This window comes from Camelus dromedarius, chromosome X, assembly GCF_036321535.1.
Source record: "Camelus dromedarius isolate mCamDro1 chromosome X, mCamDro1.pat, whole genome shotgun sequence".
In the NCBI taxonomy this organism is placed as follows: Eukaryota; Metazoa; Chordata; class Mammalia; order Artiodactyla; family Camelidae; genus Camelus; species Camelus dromedarius.
Window position 1 is genome coordinate 91,467,791 of NC_087472.1, and position 27,751 is coordinate 91,495,541.

The 27,751-nt window shown below is 36.3% G+C and overlaps 1 protein-coding gene across 1 annotated transcript; it reads right to left on the reverse strand.

Annotated features, from left to right (window-relative positions):
- Nucleotides 1–3,924: 3,924 nt before the first annotated feature.
- Nucleotides 3,925–5,445, reverse strand: LOC105089297 (tubulin alpha-1A chain). Its single transcript, XM_031445609.2, has one exon. It carries the CDS (start codon nt 5,369–5,371, stop codon nt 4,010–4,012), a length of 1,362 nt encoding a protein of 453 aa, XP_031301469.2. The 5' UTR covers nt 5,372–5,445; the 3' UTR covers nt 3,925–4,009.
- Between the last annotated feature and the right edge of the window lie 22,306 nt (nt 5,446–27,751).

Sequence of the window (27,751 nt, forward strand, 5' to 3'; positions counted from 1 at the left end):
CAACAGATTATTTTATGAGAAATATAATTTTAAAGTCACATATAGATTTAATATAGAAGTTCCTCTTGATATTTAATATAGATTTACTGAGCATCTATAATATGCAAGAAAGTATACTAGGTTATGTAAAAGCTACAAAAAGAACAGGACAAAGCCCCTCTGGCCCCCAGTATCTGATGAAACAGAAAGACATTCACACAGGTAACTACAATAAAATATATCTTTAAATAAATATATTAAGGTATGTGTAAATAATTGCTGCAGAATCTCAGAAATGAATTAAGAACATCTTAAAATATCACTTGTCAATATAGACAATAGTAGTGATGTTGCATTATTTCATGTGAATACTATCTCATACACTCCAGTGGTTCAGATTTGCTCTGATGTGCAGACTAATAAAAGCCTTAGATTTATAATTTTAACATCTGCTATTTGATAATTGTTAACTCCCTGAAAGGAGGGACCAGATGTTTTAATTTGGGATATCTGTAGTCTAGTCGTATCCCATTTATTTCCAGAGCTGATTTTCTGATTGGCTGTCTACAAAGGTATTCTCTTTCTCTGTGAACCACTGAACCCTCCCAAAGTTGTAAACTGCTTAAAAGAGGCCACAATTGCCAAATGGAGGAAGGACCTTCTTTAGTCATTAGCACACAGTACCTGTGTGCCCCTTTTAGAATGTTACTCCAAGCACTCAAGGAGCATCTGTTAGTTAACTCTATATACCTGGCATCTTAAATATCATACTTACTTTGTTGTATTTCTTTTGAGTTCTTGATTTTGCTATACCTTAGATGAATAATTGGAAATGTATAAAGGTCTGAGTAGCTTTGGAAACTTTTAACAGCTGAACTATATCTGCTTTCTAATTTTAGCTTTTAATTAAGATGGCCTCAACTTGTCAACTGATAACTTTTTCCAACAAAAATCCTTATTAACTGTAAGGAATTTCCTGGTACTTTGGTTCATGGAAAGGTTTCTATTTTTTTGCCAGTGGGTATGTTATACAGTCTACTGTGATTTCTGTTAGGTGTCTATTAAAAACAGTGATGGATATTATGTCTAAACTTTTTGCTATGACTTTGTGTTCCTCTGTGGGCTCATTATTCTCTGTTGGCTTTCATTCTCTGACCTTTTCTGATCTACTTTATGCCCCAAAGAGTCTGACTACTGTGAATGAAACGAATCTCCTGGGATCCTTTACTGGATGGCTTCAGGATGGACTGGCCAACAGCAGATCAGAGATTAGGAGAAGAAAGAAAATGAGGTTAGAGTATTTCTTCTTTGTGTCATCCCTGCTTTGGCTATAGTTCTGGTAGTAGCTGCATCCCTCCACATCTGTTGGCAAGATCTCTTCTTTAATTCCAATTCTTTTGGGCTCTGATTTTTTCCCCTACCCCTTTCAGCCCTATTGATGGTAATGGATTTACACTGTTGCTAGTTCCTGGGCACTACATCATGCCTAATTTCCCCCTTAACTCTGTATTAAAATCTCTTTATTTTGAATCATGTTGGGGCAAATTCTGTTTCCTACTGGGATCCTGACAGATACAACTTCTTTAAGAAGTGTTATAATCCCCAGGAAGAAAATATTAGGCTTTTATGAGAATCTTGTTTTCTACAAAACAAAACTTCAACATGATTGTTTAGTACACAAATGCAAGTTATTGTAATAAGTAAGATGAACAATGAACCACCAGGAGACTTAGGGAGTCATAAACAGTCATGCTTTCTTGGGGTTTTGTTACAGACTTCATTCTAGTCTTGCTACAGCTAGTCTCACCTAGACCTTTAAGCCCACTGATGCCAAAGGTAAGCAAGTTAATTAGACATGGAGGTAATCATGTATTCCTCTGCTCAAAACTTTTCAAGGGCTTTCTATCATTCCAAATACCTACAAGGTCCTTCAGGACCTGCTTGCTGCCTACATGGCCACCATCAGCTCCAGACACTTCCCTTGTCACACTCAGTGGAGCCACTTAAGAGTTTTCTAAGCATTCTCTACTCTCCTATGCTGCTACAACTGGAACACTTATCTTATTTGGCTGCCTAAATCTCTGAGCTGTTTGCCTTGACTTCTCAAGATAGATTTAAGTGTTCCTTTTCCCATGCTTCCATGGTTATTTGAAGACTCTTCCATTATACTGTTTAAGTTACTGAAATTGTTGGTCCATTTGTCTGTCGCTCCACAAGACTTTAAGGTTCTTGAGGACCCTACATCTCTTCATCATTGAGTTTCCATGCCTAGCAATGTCTCACACATCACTGAAATTTGATCAGTGGTTCTCAATCTTGGTTACATATTAGAATCACCTAGGGAGAATCTTTAAAAAAAATCTTGATGCCCAGGCCTTACTTCATCCAGTTGAATCAGAATCCATGAGGATGGGACTCCTGCAAGAGTATTTTTTTTTAATTTCCCAGGTGATTCCAATGTGTAGCTAAGGTTGAGAACTTAGGTGATAAATAGTTGTCAAATGAATGAGTCAGTAAGTGTTAAAGGAAATGTAGAAGAAAGGAATATACCAGAATGTTTATAGTGATTTTCTCTGGTTAATGGGATAATTTGCTAGCTTTGCATTCTTTGTACTCACTAGATTTCCTACAATGAATATATATCATTTTATTATTAGAAAAATAAATGTATTGTTAAGTGACTTTATCTATTAGAATCGTGAAACCTAACTGCTGCATGAATCATGGTATTTGGGGATTAAACCAAAGATTTTACTTATAAACCTTAGGCACATCACCTGATGTGTCTGTGTGTTCAAGAGTTTAAAAGGGCAAGTTCTTGCAGTCAGTGACCTGTGTATTGCTCCATTCTCTATATTTACTGTTCAGTTCCACTGATCTTTTACAAAAGAAACTCATTCCAGGATTGAAGAGACAGTTTTAAATAATGGACATCATCTCACTGCTTTCACATTTCATTTCAGAAATAGAGGATGGTGAACACACGTCCTTTGCCGGGGGCACTGTGGGATTTGAACAAAAAAACAAACTAAAACAAGAGAGGAAAACATTGTAATGATAATGACATAGTTTCATCAGCATTTAGACCATAAATATCAATTTTTTTTCTAATCTGAGAAAAATGTAGACATTTTAAGAGGTGCTGAGGGATAAATACTGCTGGGCCTTTATGGGATGAAGATGGCTGATCTTTGACGATGTGCTCTAGGGACTGGGAATATTCATTGCCTAACTTTTGGAGAAGGGGTGTGGTTTGGTTCACAGGGCACACTCCTTGGATACAGGATACAGTTGCAGAATGCAGGGACACCTTTTTGCTTTCTTAAATATGCTTTCATTAAATAAGTCTGTAGTGTGTGCTAGCCATTTTTTTAAAAATCTGATCAGCTTAGAGGTACGGTAGTAGTAGTAAAGATGTACTTAGTACAATTTTTCTGAGTTCCATTTATGGATTGTTCAGTTTAAAGAGAAGCATAGCCCAATTCTTTCGTTTTATATACAGAAACCATGGCCCTGAGCAAGGGAGCCGACATCCTGAAGTTACCTAGGAAGTTTGTGGCAGTATTCTGGATGCTGAAGTTCCAGACTAGGCTGTTTCAACAACAACATTCTCCCCAGGCAGGAAGTGATGCCACTGAGGGTCACACGCCCCTTGGGATGCTATAGTAGGTACACAGGTGGTGTGTGAGCATGCTCTCTTTCACTCAGTGGACTGTGTAGGGAAGGAAAACATCCATTAGAGCTCCATCTATTCCTTCTCCTGGGTGGGGATTTACTTAACAATAACTCCTTAATTTTCTTTTTCTTTTCTTTTCTTTCTTCTTTTTCATTTAAGATGGAATACTTTATTCAAATCCATCAGAAAAATGGATAGCTTGGGCCCGTAACAAAGTGTTGTGTTTTAAAGCATAGGTTAGTACTTGTATATGGAAGTACACACTGCTACATACAAATTAACTGATCAGACCACAACTTTTCAATGTTTTAAACAGAATAAGCTTCCCTGTAAAAGCAGCACCTTTGTGACATTTTAACTTGAGTATTCCTCTCCTTCTTCCTCTCCCTCTCCTTCAACAGAATCTACACCAACCTCCTCATAATCCTTCTCAAGGGCAGCCATGTCCTCACGAGCCTCAGAAAACTCTCCTTTCTCCACGCCCTCACCCACGTACCAGTGAACAAAGGCACGATTGGCATACATTAGGTTAAACTTGTGGTCCAGGAGAGCCCAGGCCTCAGCACTGGCTGTGGTGTTGCTCAGCATGCACACAGCTCGCTGTACTTTGGCCAGGTCTCCACCAGGTACCATGGTGGGAGGCTGGTAATTAATGCCAACTTTGAAGCCAGTAGGGCACCAGTCCACAAACTGGATGGTACGCTTGGTCTTGATGGTGGCAATGGCAGCACTGACATCTTTGAGGACCACATCATCACGGTACAACAGGCAGCAAGCCATGTATTTACCATGGCGAGGGTCACATTTCACCATCTGGTTGGCTGGCTCAAAGCAAGCGTTGGTGATCTCTGCTACAGAAAGCTGTTCACGGTAGGCTTTCTCAGCAGAGATGACAGGGGCATATGTGGCCAGGGGGAAGTGGATGCGAGGATAGGGTACCAGGTTGGTTTGGAATTCTGTCAATTTGACATTCAGGGTTCCATCAAACCTCAGGGAAGCAGTGATGGAGGATACAATTTGACCTATCAACCTATTCAGGTTTGTGTAGATTGGGCACTCAATGTCGAGGTTTCTGCAACAGATGTCATAGATGGCCTCGTTGTTTACCATGAAGGCACAATCAGAGTGCTCCAGGGTGGTGCAGGTGGTGAGGATGGAGTTGTAGGGCTCAACTACAGCTGTGGAAGCCTGGGGGGCTGGGTAAATGGAGAACTCCAGCTTGGACTTCTTGCCATAATCGACAGAGAGACGTTCCATCAGCAGGGAGGTGAACCCAGAACCAGTTACCCCACCGAAGCTGTGGAAAACCAAGAAGCCCTGAAGACCTGTGCACTGGTCAGCCAGCTTCTGAATTCGGTCCAAGACAAGGTCAATGATCTCCTTGCCAATAGTGTAGTGACTGCGGGCATAGTTATTGGCAGCATCTTCTTTGCCTGTGATGAGCTGCTCAGGGTGGAAGAGCTGGCAGTAGGTGCCAGTGCAAACTTCATCAATGACTGTGGGTTCCAGGTCTACGAACACTGCCCTGGGCACATGCTTGCCAGTGCCCGTCTCACTGAAGAAGGTGTTGAAGGAGTTGTCTCCTGCCCCAATGGCTTTGTCACTTGGCATCTGGCCATCGGGTTGGATGCCGTGTTCCAGGCAGTAGAGCTCCCAGCAGGCATTGCTGATCTGGACACCAGCCTGGCCAATGTGGATGGAGATGCACTCATGCATAGTTGCTGTTTTGCGGCTGCCAAGGAGATGGCGGAGAGGAGGAGGAGAGGTTGTTGCTTCTTACAGTGCGACTCTTAAGCGGTCAATGTAAGAGAACCTGCCTTAATTTTCAATTTTACAATCTTTAAGTGTATAATTTTGCACAAGGTACCATCTTAGAGCTACAATAAAGAAGAAAACCAAGGCCTAAAGCCATTGGTGAGAGTATGTGTGAGGCTTTTCCCTTATATAATTGTGGTATATGTGTGGTCTGGTCCATCATTAAGAGTAACAAAATGAATTAAAGAGGCATTTAACCTTTCTCAATATCAAGCGTTTTGAGGATTCTCACAGCCTTGGCCAAGTAATCTGTTGCAGAAGCAATGTCTACATACTTATAATGAAAGAAGCAAATTTTTCTCTGTCATTAAGAAACATGCATAGAATGCCTAATACTGTATCTAGAACAGATTAGGCATGCAATATTTGTAGCTACTCCTAATAGTTAACAATCAGTTATCTTTTGAAGAGTGGCAACAGTGGAAGTGAACCAGTTTCTCTTAGCAACTACATATTGACAATATTATTTAAATTATGACTTAGAGGGGGTAAACTTCAGATATAGGCATCAATAGAGAAAAGTTGTGGTGAAGGGTTTTGCCAGAATGTGGAAACAAAATACTTAAATTAGCTCATAGGCTCCAAGATAAAAAGTCCACTATACTCCTTTAGGGATGAGAAACTCAAGGATGGAATGGGGCTACAGGTCAAAGACAATTAATTGTTCTAGAGCTCTGAGTTGAGCATGTTGGTTGAATAGTCTTGTTTTTTTCCCTAGAACCTTAGGTAATTTTTGTTGCTTTTTTATACAATCTTTATAACTGACCAGAACTAGACAAATCAATATTTTTTCTCTCCTCCCCCACCACCTTTCTCAAAGGTTGAAATGCTTTCTGGGTAAAAATACATGTTGTCCCAAGTAAAATTCTTTAACAGTCAGAAACATTATATGGAAACTAATTAGAGTGCTTTTCTATATTCAGAATATTTTCACAACAATGGTTGTAAAATGATTTGTGTGTATGGGTTTTAAGTAAAGCATACCAAAGCTACAAAGAGCTAGAAAATCTTGACAGGTCACTGTATGAGTAAGATACTTTTTTTACACAGATAAAACAACTGAGGATCAGTTTATTCTTTAGTTTGTTACATGTATAGCAACTTAGATGATCATGTGGGCTAGTAGGAACAAGAGGGGCAGTTAGATAAATCATAATCATTGAAGCCTTTCTAACCAGGATTTAGACTGAATTGTCAAGAAGAAAAAGGCTAATTTTGGTACCTATGTCTGTTCACATTTGGAATTTGAGATTTAGTGATACTAAATGTAGAGGATACAATAATACTCAATGGTGAAAAACTGAAAACCTTCCCACTAAAATCTGCAACAAGACAAGGATGCCCACTTTCACCACTACTTTTCATCATAGGCTTAGAAGTCCTAGCCACAGCAATCAGGCAAGAAAAAGAAACAAAAGGGATCCAAATTGGAAGAGAAGAGGTAAAATTGTCACTATATGTGGATGACATGATACTATACACATAGAAAACCCTAAAAGCTCTACACAAAAACTACCAGAGCTGATAAAAGAATTTGGCAAGTTAGCAGGATACAAGATTAACATACAAAAATCAGTTGCATTTCTTTACACTAACAATGAATTAGCAGGAAAAGAAAGTAAAGAAACAATTCCTTTTAAAATAGTACCCAAAACAATAAAATACTTAGGAATAAATCTGACCAAGGAGGTGAAAGACTTATACATGGAGAACTAGAAAACACTGATTAAGGACATTAAAGATGATAAAGAAATGGGACGATATCCCAAGCTCTTGGATTGGAAGAATCAATATCGTTAAAATGGTCACACTGCCCAAAGCAATCTAGAGATTTAATGTGATCCCTATCAAATTACCCAGGACATTTTTCACAGAACTGGAACAAGCAATTCTGAAATTTATATGGAATCACGAAAGACCCAGAATTGCTAAAGCAATATTGAAGAAAAAAAAAAAAAGAACAAAGCTGGAGGAATAACCCTCCCAGACTTCAGACAATACTACAGAGGAGCAGTAATCAAAACAACATGATATTGGCATAAAAACAGACATATGGATCAGTGGAACAGAATAGAGAGTCCAGAAGTAAACCCACAGACATATAATCAATTAATCTTCGACAAAGGAGGCAAGAATATACAATGGAGGAAAGAGTCTCTTCAGCAAGTGGTGTTGGGAAAACTGGATAGCACCATGTAAATCAATGAAGTTAGAACACTCCCTCACTCCATACACAGAAATAAACTCAAAATGGCTTAAAGACTTAAATACAAGACAAGACACAATAAACTTCCTAGAAGAAAACATAGGGAAAACATTCTCTGACATAAATCTTAGCAATGTTCTCCTAGGGCAGTCTACCCAGGCAATAGAAATAAAAACAAAAATAAACAAATGGGATCTAATTAAACTTACAAGCTTTTGCACAGCAAAAGAAATCATAAGCAAAACAAAACAACAACCTACAGAATAGGAGAAAATATTTGCAAAAGATGCAACTGACAAAGGTTTAATTTCCAGAATATATAAACAGCTCATATGACTTACTAACAAAAAAACAAACACAATCCAAAAATGAGCAGAAAACCTAAACAAGCAATTCTCCAATGAAGACATACAAATGGCCAAGAGGCACATGAAACAATGCTCATCATTGCTAATTATCAGAGAAATGTATATCAAAACTACAATGAGGTATCATCTCATACCAGTCAGAATGGCCACCATTCAAAAGTCCATGAACGATAAATGCTCAAGAGGGTGTGGAGAAAAAGGAACCCTCCTACATTGTTGGTGGGAATGTTGGTTGGTGCAGTCATTATGGAAAACAGTATGGAGATTGCTCAAAAAACTAAAAATAGACTTAGCATATGATCCAGCAATCCCACTCCTGGGCATATGTTCAAAGGGAACTCTAATTCGAAAAGATACATGTACCCCAATGTTCATAGCAGCACTATATACAATAGCTAAGACATGGAAACAACCTAAATGTCCATCAACACAGGACTGGATAAAGAAGCTGTCGTATATTTATACAATGAAATACTACTCAGCCATAAAACAGAATAAAATAATGCCATTTGCAGCAACATGGATAGAACTAGAGATGTCATTCTAAGTGAAGTAATCCAGAAAGAGAAAGAAAAAAAACATATGATATCACTCATATGTGGAATCTAAAAAAAAAAAAAAGTGAAAAAAAGGACACTAATGAACTCATCTACAAAACAGAAACAGACTCCCGGACATAGTAATCTTATGTTTATCGAGGGAAAGGAGAGATAAATTTGGGAGTTTCAGATTTACAAATATTAGTCACTATACATAAAAATAGATTTTAAAAAGTTTCTGCTATATAGCACAGGGAACTATGTTCAATATCTTGTAATAACCTTTAATGAAAAAAATGAAAATGAATGTATGTATGTATATGCATGACTAGGACACTGCTGTACACCAGAAATTGACACATGTAACTGATGGTACTTCAATAAAAAAAAAAAAAACGTAGAGAATACCAAAGTGAGTAAGAACCAGTCCCTGATCCTAAGTTGTTTACTGTTGAGAAGGAAAGATAAGGCATGATTATGTCATCAATATATCCTGCTTGACTAGCTTAGTTACAAAATGAGGTTACATTTCTTTTAAATGTCTAATATAACTATCTCATATTCATTAACTTCTTAGACAGTGCTGGGCATTGAATAAATGATAAAAGTTTGTGATTTGGTTATTATCTGTTTATCTCATACTATAACTGGCTATATACAACTAGGTTTTCTCTGACAGGATAAAGTGAGTTTAAAGGTTTATCCTGTACCTTCTAACATATTAGCTGCTGTATTCTTCTTGAGTGAAGCAATTGAGCAGTGAAATACTTAAGGGGAAGTTTCTTAATTCAAAAAGAATCAGACCAAGATATGTAAACAACCTAAATGTGCATCAACAGATGAATAAGTATAGAAGATATGGTATATAAATACACAGTGGAGCTATTATTCAGAGAAAGAAAGTGATTCTGCCATCTGTGACAAAAGGGATGGACCATGAGGGCATTATGCTAAGTGGTGAGATAAGTCAGAGAAAGACAAGTGCTATATGGTATCACTTATATGCGGAATCTAAAAAGGTCAAACTTGTTAAAAAAAAAAAAACCAACAGAGAGCAAAATGGTGGTTACCAGGGGATGGGGTGGGGGAGATAAGACTGATATTGTTTAAGGGTACAAACTTGCAATGAACAGAAAATAAGCCATAGAGATCTGATGTTCAGTATAATGAATAAAGACAACAATATTGTTCTATAATTATGTAATGTGGTAAGTATCACTACAATGACCATCATAATACAATATATAAATGTATCAAAGTAACACACTGTATACTTTAAATTTACAGTTGTATGTCAAATATACTCAACAAGAAGATTAAAATAAGAAAAATTACTTATGTGTAGCTCAAAAACAGAGAAAACAAAATTCTCGGTGTATCACTTATTACAAAACCCAGCAAGAAAAAGGCAACCTTTTTACTGTCTAAGAATAAAATCTCAATTCTCTGATAAGACTTTCTCTTCTCCTTTAAGTTTTAGAATTCTTCCAAGCAACAGCTCCTTTCCAAATGTTTTTGCATCTTTCTGTGTTATGGTCAATGTTTTATTCTATTTAATGTAGCTTATTTGTGAACAGTCTATGGGATCTTAGCTGAATTTTGAACCTAGTTTTAAAAAGCAAAGGGTTAGTTGACAAAATAAAGCTCCAAGTCATTTGAATGTGCCTTTCTCAGAATTTCACTGATAGAGTGAGACAAAGACTATAAATAAGCAGAGGAAACAATTAAAACAGGAAGACCAAGGACATTATTTTTACCGAGACAAAACTGAGTATGCAACTATGCAACATGCACACAATTCTTCGTCTTACAGCTTTTTATTCAGTTTTCTAACTGTATATTCTTCACAATGAATTTCAATGAACAAAATATGTCTTTTTCCAGCTTTACTGAGATATAAATGACATATAGTATTATGTAAGTTTAAGGTATACAATGTGCTCACTTGATATACTTACAGATTGCAAAATGGTTACCACCATAGCTTAGTCAACCATCTCCACCATGTCACATAATTACTATCTCTTCTTTGAGGTGAGAACATTTAAGATTTACTCTCTTAGCAACTTTCAAGTGTATATAATACAGGATTATTAGCTACAAAATCTTCCTTGGGAAATATTACGGCATAAAGTAACCCCAATTTCTAATCTCACAGTGTTCATTAGTTATAAAATGTCATGCAAATTGGTATTTTTATAATTATGAATAAAGAAATGGGATATTGACTAATTTCGCACTTTTAATGACAAGGTTTTCTTCAGTAAGCAAAACATATCATTTTCTAACACCTTCAAATTAACTAGAACATAATTGGATGTTAATAATATAGTACAAAATATAGTGGATAATTTCCTCACTCTTTAGACAAAGGATAGGTTGCCACAGGAAAGTAATAAAAATTAGCATTAATAAAACAAACTTTAAATGGGCAGTTACACAAGTAAATAAAATAAACCCCTGAATTACTTGCAGTCTTTAGCATCTTATCTATTACAGGGTGGTAGTAAATATTTGCTAAACTGAATAGAGTGCTGTCACTTTAGGAAAAAATACTTTATTCAGAGTCTTATATTAACCCTTTTGATCAATTCAATATGACACTGATCTAACTGGCAAAGTCCAGAAATAAGTATTATTTTTTTAATAGAATCTAGGTGAATAAGGTCAGGATTAAGGATGCCTGAAGAGGCACTAAACAGAAAGCAAATAAACTTAGAGCTCCCAAGAACTGTTGAATAATAACTTGAAGAACTTTAGAAGAGGGAAGAATTCACTACTCACAAATATTAGTGCTTGATTTGTGGCAATGGTACACAAGTTGAACACTACCACGATTTTAGATTCAGGCATTTTCTTGGATCAGATTTGTTATACATGAATTATCTCAGAATTTCCCTAAGTGTATAATTGATGAACAGAGAAATAATCTTCTGTCAGTATATTTGATTTTGTTATTATTTAATATACCCACTCAAATTTACATTTATCTAAATTTACCATTACTTTGGATTATTTGGAAAAGATTAATGAACTCTCTGCACTGTTTGACTTTGGAAAGTAGTTGATTCTTAGACGCAGTCAGTGGCACACCTACATTCACATTGTAATTATGGGCTACGGGAGGAATACACTTGATTCCTGGCTACAACGCCTCATTCATAACCCGAGGACAGAAAATCTTGCTTCTTTCATCTGAGTGTATGCACTGTAATTAATGACAAAAAGGGAAACAGACCATCTGTTTTTATCTTTTATTCCTATTACATCCTTTTTGTTTTAATTTTCACTAGGTCTATCTTTATGGGGCTATAAGGGTAGATCAAAGGATGTCCTCTCTTTTCAGGACCATTTTGACGACTACATGGATTCTGACCCAGGCTGTCAGTAACCCACACAAGAAGCGAGTGGTTTAAAACAGGAATCAATAAAGGTATCTGACTTTTACTAACATTATTTAAAAAAGAACGTGAGCTGAAGGAAAGTGCAGTCAAACGTCTCTTAAAAAAAAAAACCCAAAGAATAAAATTAGAACAGATTCATTCAAATAATTATTGTTCTTTTGTAAAAAGGACAAGTTTGAGGTTAATGTGACATTATCTATGAAATACTGCAAAACCTCTTGGCCTTGAAAGGTATGTCAACATGCTGCCAGCTTTGGGTTACCTTAGTAACTAACAGAATAAGGCCTTGTGAGTATTTAGTGACCAAGGAAAGTGGAAAGTCATTTAGATGTTCTAAGTGGAACTGAAAATTTTTTTTCATTGCATTTAACTGGTTTGTGTTCGTTCCTTTCCTCATTTCTGAGCTTTCAGAGCAGTTAAAGAGGCTTTGAAAATAATTTGGTTAAAAAATGAGAGCAAAATTAGTATCGGGAAACCCAAGGCAAATGATTGTGCTTCAGACATAAATGATAGTTTGTATAAAATTCTGATCTTAAATTCACATTAAAATAGAGAAAAAAGTAACACAGAAGAGATGACATGAAATGCTTGATGTCATTTTTGGTTACATTCTTGAATTTAGATCAATTCTTTGGTTTAAAATAATCAAGATAAAAATTTTCAGTCATACCTTGGTATAATAGGATAATCTGAGTATCATTCTGGTGGCTATCTTTGCTTAAATCATCAGGCTGAATAGAATATTTAGAATTGTTAGTGACTGGGAATTTACCCAGTTCAGTCCCTCCTTTTTCAAGGCAATATTCAGGCTAGAGAGGTCACCAAGTTCTTAGGCAGTGAGCACGGATAAGAAAACACTACTTAGCAATTGCTGCTTCTCCCTCAACCATGCTGCGTTTCTGACATCATCATGAAATGCATCAGATCTGGCCAATGAGTTATGCCAATCAGTGAACTGATTTTTTAAATATTTTTTCTACAGAACACTTGCTTTCCTAGCATAGTCTAAGCAAAACAAAAGAGAAACTAGGCTTTTTCTTGAATAGCTTAAGTGAAATAGAATTTCCATACTGTAATACTTACCTTTTTTAAGTGTACAATTCAATAGCTTTTAGTTTACAGAGCTGCGTAACCACCACTGCAACCTAACTTTACAATCGTTCCATCTCCTTCAAAAGAATCCCTGTACTATTAGCAAGCACAGCCCATGTCCACCTCCCACCCCAGGTAAACGCAAATATACTTTCTATTTATATAGATTTGCCAACTCTGGATTTTTCATATAAATGAAATCATGTAATACGGAGTCTTTAGGGACAAGCATCCTTCACTCAGCATGTTGTAGTATGTATCAGTATTTCATTCCTTTTTATTGCTCAATAATATTTCATTGTATGGATATAACACAGTTTATTTATCTACTCATCAGCCAGTGGACACTTGGATTATTTCCACTTTCTGCTTCTATTAATAATGCTGCTATGAACAAGGATGTACAAGTTTTTGTGTGGCTATACCTTTTAATTACTCTTGGGTAGACACCTAGGAGTTAAATTGCTAGGCATTATAGTAACTCTATGTTTCATCACTTGAGGACTTGCCAGACTGTTTTCCGAAGTGGCTGCACCATTTTACATTTTTCACCAGTAATGTATGAGGTTGCAGATTTCTCCACATCTTCTCTTTATTATAGCCATCCTACTGGATGTAAAATGAAATTTCATTGTGGTTTTGATTTGCATCTCCCTGATGATTAATAATATTGAGCATATTTTTCATGTATTTATTGGCCATTTGCATGTCTTCTTTGGAGAAATGTCTATTCAGATTCTTTGCATTTTAAGGTTATTTGTCTATTATTGAATTTTAAGAGTTCTTTAAATATTCTGTATACAAGTTCCTTATTAGAAATACAATTTGCAAGTATTTTATCTCAATTTGTAGTTGTCTTTTTGCTTTCTTGATGGTGTCTTTTAATGTGCAAAAGTTTTACACAGGGGATTTATGGACCTTTAATGTAATGGGTTAGCCATGGTATTGAGTTTCCATGGAAATTTTGTGTACTAGTTTTATATTGATGTTTAACAAATGAGCACAAACTTACAGCAGTTGCTTACAGCAACACAAATTTATTATCTCAGTTTCCATGGGTCAGGAGTTTGGCACATTTTAGTGGGGGGCCTCTGCTAAGGGCCTCAAAAGGCTGTAATCAAGATGTTGGCCAGCTGTGTCCCCCTGTAGAAGCTTGACTAGGGAAATCTCCCCTTTCAATCTTCCTTAAGCTGTTGGAAAAATTCATTTCCTTAAGGTTATATAACTGAGATTCCCAGTTTCCTTGCTTTCTGTCAGCCAGGGATAGCTCTCAGCTCCTAGATGCCACTCTTGGGGTCCTTGCCATATGGTCCTCTCCAGAGGCCAATTTTCAATATGAATATTTGCTCCTTCAAGGCCAGAAGAATTTTTCTCACACTTTGAATCCCTCTGACTTCAGGAAGGGCCAAATCTCCCTTTAAGGAACTCACCTGATTAGGCCAGGCCCACCTAATTAAAAGTCAACTGATTAGCAACCTAACCATGGGATTTATATCTCACTATATTCACAGCTTCCACCCACATTCAAGGATTGTAAAGGATGTGCCCACCAGGGGGTGGGAATCTTGGGAGCCATTTTAGGATTCTGCCTACCACACTCTGGAAAGGTAACTATTTCTATAAGGAGAGATTTTTATGGGAAATAGTTTAGTTATTTCATTTGTGATTTTGACTTCTATTTAGAGGTAAAAAATATAATAACATGGAGTTTTTGTACCTGAGTTATGTTATATTCACCTATTTTTTTGTTGTCTTTTGAGAAAACAAAAGGTTAGGAATGAACATATAAATAAAATATTTTTCAAATAGGTCATGCTTCAAATAATTATACCATATGATTATTACAAGGGCTAATGGTATTGAAACAGTAGTGTTCTCATAAAATATATTTGGAAAAACAATTTAAAGGTAAAATATTTTTAATCTTCAAATATTCATGTTAAAGTCAAACTTCTCCTCCAACTCCCATCCCTTTCTCATGCCCATGAAGCAAGCAAGGAATGGAGTAATTAGCTTATATGGCTTCAGAATAAATAAGAGAGAAAATATTAGTGGAAATAATAATCTTGGATAATGCATAATACTATTTTTATTATTGTTGCTACATACAGTATATTATTTTTGATTTCACAATGCTCTGTGTCTTTAAACAACTATGGAAGCTTCTGATAACTGAATCTTTATGGCAAAAGAAAAATTCTTTTGCTATTTCTTGCTTAGAGCAATTTGGTTGATAACATTGAATTGTATAGTGGAAATTTGCTAAGAGAGAAGAACTTAAATATTCTCACCAAAAACAAAAAGAAAATTGTGTGAGGTGATGGATGTGTTAATTACCTAGATGGGGGGAACTTCTTTCACAATGTATACATATACCAAATTGCCATGATGTACACTTTAAATACCTTATAAGTTTATTTGTCAGTTATACCTCAATAAAGCTGAAATTTTTAAAAAAGCAGTTTGGGCTGTGGTCTGGGTACAGGAGGATGAGTTAACAGCTTGAGCCAAGGAAGAATTAAATCATGGCTGTTGAACAGGTGGAGTTGTCCTGCCAGATGAGAGCATGGAAGTATCCTGGAAAAGAATTCAAGCTATGTCTACTGCTGTGGCACAGACATATCTGAATGCTTCTGATGAGCATGTGACATGACCAAAGAAGAGTCTGTATGTAGGAGTTGCTAGAAACTTCTTTAAAGAGAACTCATTTGAAGGTGCTTGTTTTTGTTTTTTCCAGATTTGGGACCTGAGACAAGAATTCAAGTTCAAGTAGTTTAGTTGGGAAGTGCAGGTAATGTTGGTAGTAGAATGGGGTCATGAGACAAGGCAGGGAAGGTAGCCAATAAATTAGGCCAACTACCATAGTGGGTACCTGGAGCTGAAATCCTCTGGGAAACAGCACATAATACCCACCTAGAGTTGCCGAGAGGTGGGGGAGCTGGGAAGTTCATACAACTATCCTGAGAATCAATGGTTGAGGGTGCTCCCAAGGGGTGTTATGTTAATTTCACAGCACTTCCTTGCACTGGGGAGATCCTTAGGGATAGGGATATAGATTTGGGTAACTGGAAGCCTACAGAAACATACATGAAGTTCTGGGGACGCAGACAGACACTGACAATATCTGATACAGGCTTAATCTAGACTTACATGCACAAAGGGAAGAGAAACATTCTGCTTTTTGCTTGAATCCATTTCTCCAGCTACTTGGATATTTATGTAAGTGCTAAAATGAAAGAACACTTTTAAGTAAAGACTGAAAAAGGTATTTCATTAAACCTCATTAACATATGTACTAGAAGTAACTGCTTCAGAAGCCAACTTAACAGAGGGGGAAAGATCTACTCTCTCTTTTCCACTGAGAATAGAATATTCCTGGTACAGCCTTGTCACAATCTGATAGTGAACTTGCTCTTGAGCACATCACTCTTGGGGTTTCCTAAACGCCCTGGAAAAGTGGGTCAGGGCTAGAAAATCTGTTCCTATTGTCAAGGCAACCACATTTCCATAGACTAGTGAGGCCTGGGAAGATGACCTGAGCAGTGAAACATTTACAGAAGCCTCACTCTTTACCTAGTTCTCTCCCATGTCCATTACGCTCTGTCTATTTCTGTTTCTGTTTCTGTATGTCTGTTTCTGCTCTATTTCATCTCCTGTGGACTGACTGGAAATAATATGATGAGAACCAACTCTCAGGTTGTATTATGAGATATGTGATCAGAAACTACAAATAGAAAAGAAACTCTCTGTCTGCCTATTCATAGACTCATCTAGTAGTCCTCCCAAGAACACAAAGTCCTGGGTTTAATCACTTTATATTTTTTGTTGCTTTTTTGGTATCATGGGGCTCAATTAGAGAGAACCAGGCAGATCTCAGTATTGCTGTTCATTTATCTGCAAAAGTACATTGGGTTACACTCCATGCTATAGATAAATTTGTAATCTCCATGTGCTCTTACATTGCCTTTGAAAGTTTTTTTTCCCAGACTGATTCTTTGTCCTCTATTCTCACATTTTCCACTTTTAGAAGCCTTCAGTTATAGAGTGCATCCCTTCTAGTGCAATGTCCCTTCCAGCAGGCTGTGCCACTCAAGGCCCTTGCTGATGCTCATGTCCTTGGCATTTATTGTCCAGCTTCCATAGATTCCAACAGTCATCCTTTCTGTCTGGGCCACTGTGGAGAAGAACCCAGGGTCCTAACATTTTGAAAATCAATACCTGTTTTTCTCATCTGGGTAAGGTGAACCCAAACCTCAAGGAGATCAGACTTTACTGTTCTCTTTAGGGTGAGGGTAGACTGGAAAGGAAAAATCCTACCTGTTTATCCACAATGAGTCCTTTGTGGGAATTAGACTTGGGTTATTCTTCAGAAAGTTAATCTGCCTTGTATGCTTCAGTTTATTGAATTTTCACCAAGGCAAATTTTAATCTTTCCATTTTCAAGATTAGGAAAATGAGACCAAAGGAGGGGAAATAATTCAACCCAGTTTGTCCATCCAGGAAGTAGCAGAGCTAAGATGAGAAACAAAGACTGAAACCAAAGCACATGTTCTCTGCACTGATCCACCCCATTTCTCCCAAATAAAGAGCTAGCCGTATCTTTAAAAAGTTTGGTTTTTTTTTCTTGATATAAGTATATACTGTATTTTGAAGGATTTTTAAAGTTTATGAATTGTATAGATAATGACATTAAGAAAAAATAATGTGAGAACTATTCAGAACTAATTCCTAGGGAGAAATATGTAAAAATGAACTACATAAGAGCTAAAGCAAAATAAAAAGGTAAAACTATTTTTTACCACTAGGAGTAGGAAACAGATCAATAAGGAGTCATATCCATGACTCTTTGGGTTGAGACACTGCTGGTCAATTGCTATTGAAAGTCAGATCATTTGTTGACGATACCCTTCAGCCTACAAGAAAGATTACATTGACAATGACTGCTTTTGGGACACAGAGTAAAATTAACTTCTAGGCTATCCCCGTCAAGGACCATTAAGTCCTGAACTATGAGGGACACTATGAACAAGTCGTATTTTAACCTCCCATGAGCACACAGCCGGCAGATTTCGCCCCGTCTCCTCCCTTCAACATATCTGACCTTCACTGAAATTTATGTGAAAATGAAAAGGGAAAAGAAAGCTGTGGCCCTGCCAAATTCTGACGATGTTACTCATTTTAATTACTGGTATTTGGAAATTAAATGGCCTAGGGCTTGTTCGGCAATTTGTTTCAGGAAAAAAAAATGATTTAAGCAAGCCATGGAGTTCCAGCATCTTTTTACAGCAGGTGTTGAACAAGGCGTTCATTTTTCTTTTTACAGAGTGTCCTTGTAAGCATAATAACAATTAGGAGCAAGGCCTTCACATGGAAACCTCAGGCTCGTTCTGACATTCTTCCTTTGGCTACATCATTGCTTATAGTTTCCTTCAGCCAGCTTTGCAAATGCCTGCACTTGAATGTTTCCTTTAAATAATGTCACACATTGAAGACGTTTTTTTGTTTGTTTGTAGAGGTAAAGATTTTAAAGGTTAACATGAAGAGTACTTTAAGGTTAATTCAACTGCTTTTCCTGTCCTTATATTCTATTCTCTACCTCTGGGTTTAGTTAAAATGCCATTAATACAATACATTGAGGCAGTTTAAAAGAAAGGAAGGAGGGAGTATAAATAAACTTTGATTTGAATACATGTTTTTATCCATTGAAATGGGCCATCAGCTCATATTTTCATGTATAATAGGTCACACTCGGACTATAATTTAAAAACAGCTATTTTAAAAGCTTGGAAAGTTCTATGTGAAATTCTTCCAACCACCAATTGATTTCAGATCCTTTTTACCTTTTAATAAACTTTTTTCATTCACTCTAAAAAGGTGCTCAATTAAAATCAACATGCTGGGCTTTTTGCTATCCTGTTTGGTTTAAGACCTGCTAATAAACAATTGCGTATTTCTGAAATGAAACATGAATGTGAGCTAAAACACAATGTCATCTTTTAATACCAGCATATATTCACTCAGAAATTCTCAAGGTAAGACAAAAATAGCTTACTGTTGTGCATGCAGTATGTATGGCATAGTATAACTATTAGATATTATATTTTAATTCTTATATGCTATACAGTCTTATATGAAATTATGATACAATGGTGGTGGCTGATGAGAACCAGCCAGGAAAAAGTATTAAAACAATATGGCATCCAATCAGGTGGTAAGAGGATTAGCGAAGTTCAATCAAGTGGGAGATAACCAATACTGTAAGAGAGGGCTACTATGTCCTGGCCTTGACCACAAATTGAAATTGTGGCCCCGAGTCTTAGACCCATTAGTTACATCTTTGTGGCTATAAAAGCAAAAAAATTAACTAAAATCAAAACCATAGTAATATTACTTTATATTAAATTTAGGATTACCTTTTGCTAGTTCAGTGATGACTTCTGTATGTTTTCTTTGAAGATGTTTAACATATTTAAAAGAATCTGGTGTATTTGAGAAACTGACATGTGAATCGATTTTCATTTGAAATGGTTATTTAATATTAGACTTGTGACTTTGACTTTAAAGGTTTAAGAGAATCTTACTGAATTTATAAGAGTATTTAAATGTATAAATGGTCCTGATCCATTGTATTAATGTTTCTGCTTTATGTGATTCATAGGAGTTGCTTAGGTGGACAGGAAAATTTAGTTTGTTGGGTTTATAGTATTGTCCTGGGAGGCTTTTGAAGAACTTGTGCGAATCAGATATATTAAATTTGTAAATGTAGATTAAAATTCTTAAGGGAATTTAATTAATTAAATTTGAGGTTGTTTAGGGTAATTTAATCTATTAAATGTGAGCTAGTGAACATCAATCAAAGAATATGTGTCAATGATTATTTACAATTTTAGGTTAAAAGCCCTAGATTTGCAAGCAGTATGACAAGCTTTGTAATTGAATATAAATGCATGAGAAAATCTGAGTTAGCAAATCTGATTAGTTTTTAACTTTACCAAAATATTCATTTAAAATATATGCAGCAGCAAAAAATTTCTTTTGGGAGCAAAAAAACCTACCCTCAAATGTTTAAAAAAAACTCAAAGTAAGAGTCCATATTTGATAAGCATTAATTTTTATATTCATAATTACAGTCCAACTTTTGTGAGGGCATTGCTATATCTAAACTTTTTCTGCAACCTCCCCCCTTACTCCAAATACCTAACACATCCTATGAGGACATGTTCAACGTAGATGTTTGTTGTGACTGAAACTGTCAAATAATCAAATGATAATGATCACCTTTTGCAGTGTGTGATGGAGAAAATCAGTTCAGTTGAAGCACTGTTTGTTGAAAATCAGTTTTGAGATGAAATCAAGACTATTAAAATTTTCCATGTAGGAGTTTTATAAAAAGGGCCCAAATACAAGATGCTAAGAGCTTTGAAGGTGACTCTTCCTCCTCACTATCCTGAGATTTTTGAGTAACAAGAAAAAGATAAAATTAAGAAAGAAGAGGGGGATGCAGGAGAGGAGGAGACATGGAAGTATTGCCTTGGATGAAAAATTGTAGTAAATATTCTCTAACATTCTTTCTAGCTTGGATATATCTTAATGCCAAGGATGGGGATGGGATAACAGCACTATATCGTGGATACTGAGGAAAATCAGGCACTGAAAGTTAAGTAATCTGCCCAAAGTCACCCAGTTAGTAAAGCACAGCACTGGGACTCAAATCCAGGCAGCCTACCCTTATTCTTCTCAATATGTTACATTTTTAAAATTTCTACTTTTTTTGGGAGGGGGTAGGTAATTAGGTTTATTTATTTTTTCATGGCAGTACCAGGGATTGAACCCAAGACCTTGCGCATGCTCAGCACGCACTTTACCACTGAGCTAGGCCCTCCCCCCTCAATATGTCATTGATAAAGGATTTATTGAATAATTACTATGGAGTAAATGGCAGGTGGCAGTGAGCTCGCTAAAGAAAAGTAAAGCCACCTAAAGGGCACAGACAGTGAAAGAGTGGGAGGAAACGCGTGTAGATATGTTGGTCATGAAATACCTCTCTGAGGAGATGGGTGGAGATTTGAAAGAAAGAAAGGAGAGGGCCACATGACAATCAGGAATAACACGATTGATTGAGGCTGATGGATTTGCCAGTGCAAGGTCCCTAAAGTGGGAGCAGGCAGAAAGAGCTTCAGGAATTGCGAGAAAGCCAGTGCAGCTATGGGAAGTAGGGAAGTGAACAGTTAAAAAGTAGGAAATTAAGTCTCAGAGGTGGCCAGGGACCAAATGACACTGAACCTATAGGACATAATAAAGAACTTATTTCAAAATACTGATGGTATTTGTAGCTATCAGTTCTTGACTACACATTTTAAGGAAAGTACGTGGCATTTATTAGCCAGTCTGTAAATATGTGGAGAAGAATGCAACAGGAAACTTCTTGGAGACAATGCCATGTGAGGACAGGGTGATGTGTGTTAAGAACTGTGACAGCAGAGCTGGAGTTCTTGGGAGAATCTGGACAAATAGTATTTACTGAGAAATTTAAAGTCAGTGTAAGGAAATTGTCAATTTGTAAGTAAAATGAATGATCCATTTGTAGAGTAAACTGCTTTTTATCATAAATAACTGAAAGGGATAAAGTGATTAAGAATTATGTAAAAGTTGGTTTCATCAGAAGCTACTCACCTATAAATATAATAATAAAGTATAATTAAAATTGCTCTCTCCACTTTTGTTAATTAAAATTATCTTCAAAATTCCATTTATCTGTCATTTCAAAATTATTCATTCTGTGTGTTCCTATGATCCACTCTCTGACAAAACCCTAAATTTCCCCAACCTTAACATGTAGAATTTGTATTCCAGTGGTCCTCAATAGTGGGCTATTTCTATTCCTAAAAGCCATTTGTCATAATGACCACAGGTAGGATCATTAGAAGGTAAAGGCTTGGCTGCTAAATGTCCTGCCCTCTTAGGGACAGTTCTTCACAATAAAATGTTCTTTCCCAAATGACACTACTACTCTAGTTGAAAGCACTGCACACGGTTGAGATTCCTTTTAATTTAGTAAGGAATATATATTTTTGTACCAAATAAATATCCAAAGATGAAGATTTCCTGCCCAACATTTTACTAATTTTAATAATTTTCCCACAGCCTATTTTAGGCTGCCTCACATCAGTGGCTTCTTTTATTTAGTCTTCTAATCAACTAGAAAACTGAGTGATTTTTCTAGACCAGATTACAGGGATAATACTATTGGAAGTATTTGTTTGACCTGATTCACAGGCATTTTTATGCATGCACATATTATACAGCTCCATATAGAAAGGTAAATCCATTCTATTTGAAAAGGTCAAACAAATATTTACAATTGGATTCCATCACAGGCCATATATTTTCATCAAAAATGAAGGATTCAGGCACATTGGTAGTTAAATATGTGTGGCCATTTGTTTTCTAATGGCTAGAGTTCTGTGCTTTCTGCCTGATTGATTAGTAGTTGGAACAGATTGGCAGGTGAGAAATGGATGATTGGGCAAATTCTATATAGGGATTCATCTTCAACATCCTCCAGCACCTAACCATTAACATAATTAGCTAACATGGCTCCCTCAGGTTTTACAACTTATAAGGCCATAATGGGTACCATTTTCAGTTATTAACACGCAGAAGAATAACTCATGAGCATATTTTCTTGACCTTGATTTTTTTCTTTCACAAGTTGCCAATGGCAGACAAAGTAATTTATAAAGAGACATTTCATGCCAAGGGAACTAGCAAGGCTGAAACGCAGCTAAATCTATTCCAGTTTGGTAGTTATCTCAATAAGCACTTTTTATTTGTTTGGGGCTTTAGATTTTAGAAATCACTTTCACCCACACTGCCTCCATTGCTTCTCACTACATCCCTGTAAACTAGGCAGGCAAATATCATTGCCATTAAACATTGCTTCGAAGAGGTAATATACAACTAATATACTACTGGTAGGTTAACTGATTTCCCAGAGGTCACTTGGCTGGTGTGAGCTCAAAATAAGATTTTTTGATTTGCAACCCATTCATTCTGTCTTTTTAAATTTCATCATTGAAATAAAGAAAACTAGGATTGGAAACCCTGCATTCTGTATTTGGGTACAATCTGGATGAGACTGTATGCACGCAAGACTATAGATTACTGGTAATTTATCACAGTGAGTGAAAACTAAGTAAACTTTCTCACTTTCATTTGACCATTTAATGCCTTAAACTCTGTCTTAAATTACAATGAAAGCTCATTTGGACATATTGCAGAAAATACAATGGACCCTTTTGTGATCTGAAGAAATTTAAAAATTAAAAGCCATGAAGAGTCAACGATTTCAAATGGCCTGACAAATTACTATAAGGCCAGTAATAGTCCACAGAAGGTTTCTTTGGATGAAAAAGGAAAGTCTGCAGGAAAGATGGCCTCATATTCAGTCTGAGTCAGTCAATTCATTAAACAGCACAGCAACAAAACAAAGCTATGTTATTTTCCCCCAATTGATGGTGTCTTTTTTTTTTCCTTTTTCCCTTTTTCAGATAGTAGTTTGGCATCCTAGTAATCCTAGTAGACCCATAAGATATAAATACACAGTTTGACTAAAGCTATTTGTTATAGACACTCCATTTCAGATACCACACTTAACTCCTTTAGTTAAGGGAATTATATAAACGTGTCCCCTGAAAATGAATATTAGTTTCTCGGTGTGGGACTCAATACATAAAAAGCAAACAAAATTTAAGTTTTAAAGAAATATATAAAAGAGTGCACCAACATATTTGAGGAATGAAGACACAGCAAAAAGGCAAGGACAGTTATAATTTCAAGAATGAGCAACTTACAATGATGTTTAATTTTTCTGAACATTAAAACATGGGTTTTATTAGTAATAAAATCTCAGAAGAGGGCATTACCCAGGGAAATTATTGACCGTGTGAAGTTAATGAACCTCTCCCTTGCCTTGGGCTATGAAACCTTTTAGCTAGTCACCCATCAATCTTGGAAAATGCCTATTCCAGGATCATTAATGTGTAAGAAAGTTGAGAAAAGAGTGATGTAGGAATAAAAAAGATACAAAAAAGGATACAAAGTTTACATCTAAGGAGTCATCACTAGGAATTTTAAAAGAAATGTTCTATCAAGCAACTATGGAGATTCCCTGTGCCTGCCTGCCTATCTCTGTCTATTTTCATTTCTCTCTCTCTCTCTGGCTTTGAGACCTACACTAATTCAGGAAAAAACCCATTTATTCCAAGAAAAATAACTTTAAGTTACTTTACTAAAATCCAAAGACAATTATTTAGACTAAATCAATCTTAAGAAATGTTGAGACATTTGGCAGGCAGGGCAGGGAAAGGGGAGGCAGGAAGGGGTGCAAGGGAGAGGAGGAGGACTTGGGAGAGAAATGCAGCTCTTGATAACTGAAGAGGCAGCAAGCTGGGGTTAACACTCCAGCCAGCACCTTAGTAGAGTTGTTTCCTCATCACTATGGTGTTTAGACAATGTAATGTGACATTAGGAAATAAACGGGCTAATCTTACCTTGCCTACTACATTTTTCGGATCTGTGTTTGTTCTTAGTAAATGATTAAATATTTCATTTTAATAGACCACTTTGGGGGCATAAAAATGCATGACGCCACCATTTTCAAATAATTTATTCAGGTCAGCCTGAAAATTCCAAATGGTATTCGGAATACTTCTTAAAGTAATTTGTCATTTCCCATGTTTTACATTTACTGTTTTATGTTGAACGGAAAAAAATTAACCTAATAAGAATTACTGTTATTATATTGCAAAGCTGAAATGTAGAATGATTGATGGCTAAAGTTCAATTACAGTCTTTGAATAAATCCTTTTTATTCTCATTGGAAAAAGGCCCAAAAAGGAAAGGCTGGTTTAAAGCAAAAATAACATTTAAACAGCCAGCATTTATTGTCATCTACAAGGGGCTTCTGACTGTTCTAAGAAATACCAAAGGCATATAAAACATCGTACTTGCCCCCAGGCAGCTCACAATATGTTTTGGTAGGAATGATTAACATCCATAAAATAATGATGACAGTACGCTAATATTGGGAAATGCATGACATGCTAGACAAGTTGAAAGGAGAGGAAGGTCAAATGAAGACAGAGTAGATGGTAGATGGGGCTTGTGTGGCCCTTAAAAATGGGAGGAATTTGAGTCTCTCAAGGAAGGAGAAAGGGTATTCCAATAAAGAGCTGGGATGAAGAAACATACAAGCATGTTATTTTGTGGAGATAGTGTGGATACCAGAATGACCAGTGCCAATTTTATGTGTAGAAATGTAAGGAGAATAAGGTTAGAAAGATAAACACAGGCAATATGACTGAGCTCAAAGAGTACATGACAATGATCAGAAATTGGCATCCTGAAATCACACCCTTTCTCTGCCAAATACAGGTTGGTTGTGATGTTCTGCAGATCATTGCCCACCTGAGTCTGTTTTCCCATCTGTAAAATTATGTTTGTTGAGGATTAAAAACAAACATGTGAGCTTGTAAATGTTAGCATAACTCTTATTATGGAAAACTGGCCTTAGAGCAGAAGGACTGAGACTATGTGGTAAGACATTTGTTGAGAAACAAAGTAGCATAATTACAGTAGCCCTTAAGAAAAATTACTCCTGTTAATGACAAGACAAACTGGCTGGCTGGAGATCAGACTCAGGAAAGAGAGCCATGAAACTACTGTAGAAGTGTCAAGCTGGCATATCAAATTTTGGATTATGCAAAGGAACGGTGACAAAGGGTTGGACTCTATGTACTGGAATATCTGTCATCATTTGGAATTTCCTGATTATAGGTGTTTTATTACCATGTGAAATCTACCTTGTACAAACACTACATTGAAAAGTAGATGGATAGGTGCCTTCTCTGATGCTGTAAGTTGATAGTATTCTATTCTTAAATTGTTGACAGCAATAATTCAAATTAAATAAATGTATTTATTAAGCCTGTATATACAAGATACAATGATAGGCACTAACTTACACAAAATATAGGGAAGATGTATTTTTCAATATCAGGTTAAGCAGTAAGCACTTAGTTTATGCAAGCACACATACACACAGAGTGTGTAATAATTTTGACAGTTCCAAAGTCTAGTAGTTAATATGAAAGACAAAATGTTCAGACAGGAAACATTAAATGCTATGATATAATAAACATTAGTATTAACTGTGAATAACTTTCCTCTGTTTTATTGAACAAAGAGCTTAAATCATTTCACTAACCATCAGTGGCCAACCAGTGTATCAATTACCATCCAATGAAATCACAGAAGCAGTGATTATCTGCCTTCACGGAAATACACAGTTATAAAGAATGTTTAAAGCAACACTCAGTTTTATACTAAGTAATGAAATACCTTTAGAGGTATAAGAACAACTAGCTACATGAAAGAATATTTATGTTCTAACTCCCATTTAGCATTCTCAACTTAGGTCACTAGTGGTCAAGTGCAGTGGATAATTACAGTACATTTTGGGGGTTTGAGTCTTAAAAAACACCCATCAGACTTAGAATCAGAAGATCTGTGTTCCAGTCCTGTTTCTACTACTTACTGGCGTTATAACTGTCTTTGGTTGACAGTTTCGTTTTCCCCACAAAGCAAGTATTATATTTAAGAGTTCTGGATCTTTTGCATGAAGACCACCCATATTCATCAAATAGCCCTGATTTTCCTTATTCCAAGTATCTAGGTATTCACCCCAATTTCATGCCGAAGTAGATTACAGAAATGAATAGGGCAGAAATATGAGCAAAATAACTTCAAGAAGGAGTAGAATGTCTTTTTAGAAATTTGCTCTGGCAAAGGCCACCGTGACCCACAATTCTTTTTATATAAAGCTACCTATAGCATCTCTGAATAGACATTTTTCCAAAGAAGACATACAACTAGCCAACAAATATATGAAAAGGTTCTTAACATCACTTATTATCAGGGAAATGCAAATCAAAACCACAATGAGATATCACCTTATCCCTGTCAGGATGACTATCATCAAAAATGATAAGAGATAAGTGTTGGGGAAGATGTGGAAAAAAGGCAACCCTTGTGCACTGTTGGTGGGAATGTAAACTGGTACAGCCACTATAGAAAACAGCATGGAGTTTCTTCAAAAAATTAAAAATGGAACTATCATATAATAAAGCAATCCCACTTCTGGGCATATATCCAAAGGAAATAAAATCAGTATCGTTAAGAGATATCTGCACTCCCATGTTTATTGCAGCGTTATTCATAATAGCCAAGCTATGGAAACACCCTAAGTGTATGGAAAATGTGGTATATACATATTACAGAGTATTTTTCAGCCCTGAGAAAAAAAGGAAATCTTGCCATTAGTGACAACATAGATGAACCTGGAGGACATTATGTTAAGTGAAATACGCCAGATGGAGAAAGACAAATACTGTATGATCTCATTTGTACGTGGAATGTAAAAAAGTCAAACTCACAGAAGCAGAGAGTAGTAGAATAGTGGCTGCCAGGGGCTTAGGGGTGGGAGAAATGGGGAGATGTTGGTCAAAGGGTGCAAACTCTTTAAATTATAAGATGTATAAGTTCTGAAGATCTAATGTACATCACGGTAACTATAATTAATGATACCGTATTGTATAATTGAAATTTGCTAA